The sequence below is a fragment of the Theobroma umbraticum genome, unplaced genomic scaffold, assembly GCF_002168275.2.
Source record: "Theobroma umbraticum cultivar Fairchild unplaced genomic scaffold, ASM216827v3 scaffold_204.0, whole genome shotgun sequence".
Lineage (NCBI taxonomy): Eukaryota > Viridiplantae > Streptophyta > Magnoliopsida > Malvales > Malvaceae > Theobroma > Theobroma umbraticum.
In genome coordinates this window covers 5298-8066 of record NW_018397267.1, presented here as the reverse complement: position 1 = coordinate 8066, position 2769 = coordinate 5298, and the positions used below count along the sequence as shown (strand labels likewise).

The 2769-nt window shown below is 38.9% G+C and overlaps 1 protein-coding gene across 1 annotated transcript in view; it reads right to left on the bottom strand.

Annotated features, from left to right (window-relative positions):
- Window positions 1-1909: 1909 nt before the first annotated feature.
- Window positions 1910-2769, bottom strand: part of LOC110424280 (subtilisin-like protease SBT5.4) — a 3008-nt gene continuing 2148 nt past the window's right edge. The window contains exon 7 of the mRNA XM_089784870.1: window positions 1910-2008. Within this exon, the coding sequence (XP_089640996.1) occupies window positions 1910-2008 (99 nt within the window). The remainder of the gene's footprint in view (window positions 2009-2769) is intronic.

Sequence of the window (2769 nt, the reverse complement as noted above, 5' to 3'; positions counted from 1 at the left end):
AATTACAACACACATTTAGAAGCAAGTGAATACCTTTATCCTTCATTCTCAGTTCAAACCCTAAACCCAATTATTGATAACTCTCCAGATGAACAAGGAAACAGTCAGCGGAATGCTTTGATGCCATATTAAGGAACACACAACATATGGAGATTGTCGCTATCTAATAGCATCCCATGCACTCCAAGTAGAAAATTATCCATGAGACGTTAGACCCCAATAAGCTATATCTTCACGTGAATTGTCAAAAGGAATCTGCAATATCTGATTAATTAGATCCGTAGGCAAGTATAATCTCAAAGTGTCCACATCCCATGTATCACCATTATAAAATTTATTAACAGGGGACATATCATTTTGAAAAGAGGGGAATAATGTTACCAAAGGTAGGTCATCCATCCAACAATCGTGCTAGAAGAAAATTTCCCCTTTACCTATCCTCCATCGAGTGTGCTGGATTGCCACTTTCTTACCTCTCACCATCTTTTTCCAAACTGAAGAATCATGAAGTTTTGGTTGAACGTTGTGAGGTATTCGGCCTAGGCAGTATTTTGATTTCAGAAATTTGGTCCATAGGCTGTTGCATGTTTGAAATCTTCACCATAGTTTCACCGTATACGCATCAAAAACATCTGACAAACTTCTTATATCAAGACCCTCTTCAGAGCATGGGAAAGTTATTTTCGATCACGTAGCCCAATGCATTTTCCTAATTTCACCGGAGTCACCCCAGAGGAAACTATTAAATAGCCTTTCTATCTTCTCAATCACTATCATTGGAGGTTTGAGCACTTGGAGCAAATACATTGGAAGTGAAGAGAGAACACTTCGTAGAAGTGTAATCCGACCCCCAGTTGATAAGACCTCATTCTCTTAACCTGAAATACGATCTCGAATTTTGGTGATCAAGGAATCAAACAAAATTACCTTTTTAGATCCTTTATATAAAGGTACTCCGAGATAGGTGACCGAGAGTGTTTTGTGAAGAAATCCCGTGGCATGTGATATGATTTGTCTCCTTGATAGTGCACATCCGTTAGCTGTGATAAAACAGCTTTTCTGGTGATTGACCTACTGTCTAGACACCTATTCATATTCATGTAAGAAAGATAGAATTCGCTGCAAGGATGAGTAGCAACCATTAGTGAAAATAACGATATCATCTGTAAAAGCCAAGTGACTAATGGGAATGTGGCAGCCTGATAAATACTGTAAGGAATTATAACGGTTGAATAATTTAACCCTAAACCCTCGACAAATAATCTGCAGCCAGGATAAACAAGAGGGGAAAGATGGAGTCTCCTTGTCGCAACCCTCTTTCAGATTTACAATAACCCACTAGCGATCCATTAATAAGAAGGGAAAACTAGCAATTAGCAATGCATGTTTTGATCATACTAATCCATTGTGTATTAAATCTGAAATGCTCCATCATTAAATAAATGAGATCCCAGTTCAGCCGATCATAAGCTTTAGCCATATCAAGTTTTAAAACCACGTTACCTCCCCGTGATTTAGCATCGATTTTGCTGATGAGTTTTTGAGCCAATAAGATATTGTCACTGATAAGCCGATCATTGACAAAGCCACTCTGATTTTCTAATATTAAGGATGGGAGAATCTTGGACAATCGGCTAGCCAAGAGTTTAGTTACTATCTTATTGAAGACCGTACATAAACTGATGGGGCGGTAGTTACTCCATTGACAAGCATTTGGCTTTTTAGGCAGTAGAACTAGTGTTGTTGAAGTGATGCCTCGAGGAAATGGGGACCCTTTGAAAAAATCCAATACTGCTTGAAAGAGGTCATGTTTAATTATATCCCAACAATGCTGGTAAAATAAAGAAGAAAAGCCATCTGGACCAGCTACGTTATCTTTGTTAATATTAAAGACCACTTCCTTAACTTCCTAGAGTGATGGGGCTGCACATAGAAATTCATTTTCAGTGGTGGAGACAATCTGAGGAATAAGAGATGAGTCAAACCTGGACATATCACACTTTTCAGCCTTCAACAAATTTTGGAAGAATTCTATGGCAGAATTTTGTATTGAGCTGGGGTCTTCAACAGCATTTTTTTCTTGATCATGTATCTAGAATATGTGGCTACGCACTCTTTTTTTACGCATCATCATGTGAAAAAAATTGGTGTTGCGTTCTCCCTCAACTAACCATCTAACGCCAGACTTTTGTTACCAAAATATCTCTTCAATACTCAATTGGCGGTTTAGTTTAGCATAGGCTTTATGCATGAGGTTTTGGTTACATGGAAAAGGATCCTACTGAAACATCAACTCCCTCTCTTCAGCCTCATTTTCTGCTAGCTTAAGGTTGTGGAATATATCACCAAATACCTGTTTGTTCCACCATTTTAAGTCTCTTTTTAGCCTTTGTTGTTTACACCAAAAGCCTAACAATCCTCAGGTTTGCATTGGCGCTGTCCAGCTTCATTTTACAAAGGAAAGAAAATCATGGTGTTTGGTCCACGCATGAAGGAATCTAAAAGTAGAAACCCCTTGTGAGCTGCATTGGAACATGAAATCAAGAGGGGGCAAGGGTCCGATCCATCCCTATTCAAGTGCTGTACTCTAGTATAGGAAAAACACTTTGCCCACTCTTGGTTATACACCATTCTATCCAAGCATTGAAACATGTGATTGTTGGTCCAAGTGAAATTCTTTCCTTTAAAACTAGCATCCCTCAACCCACAGTCCAGTAACATTGTTGCAAAATCCTCCATTGAATCACCATGAGGGAGGCAGTCATGCAG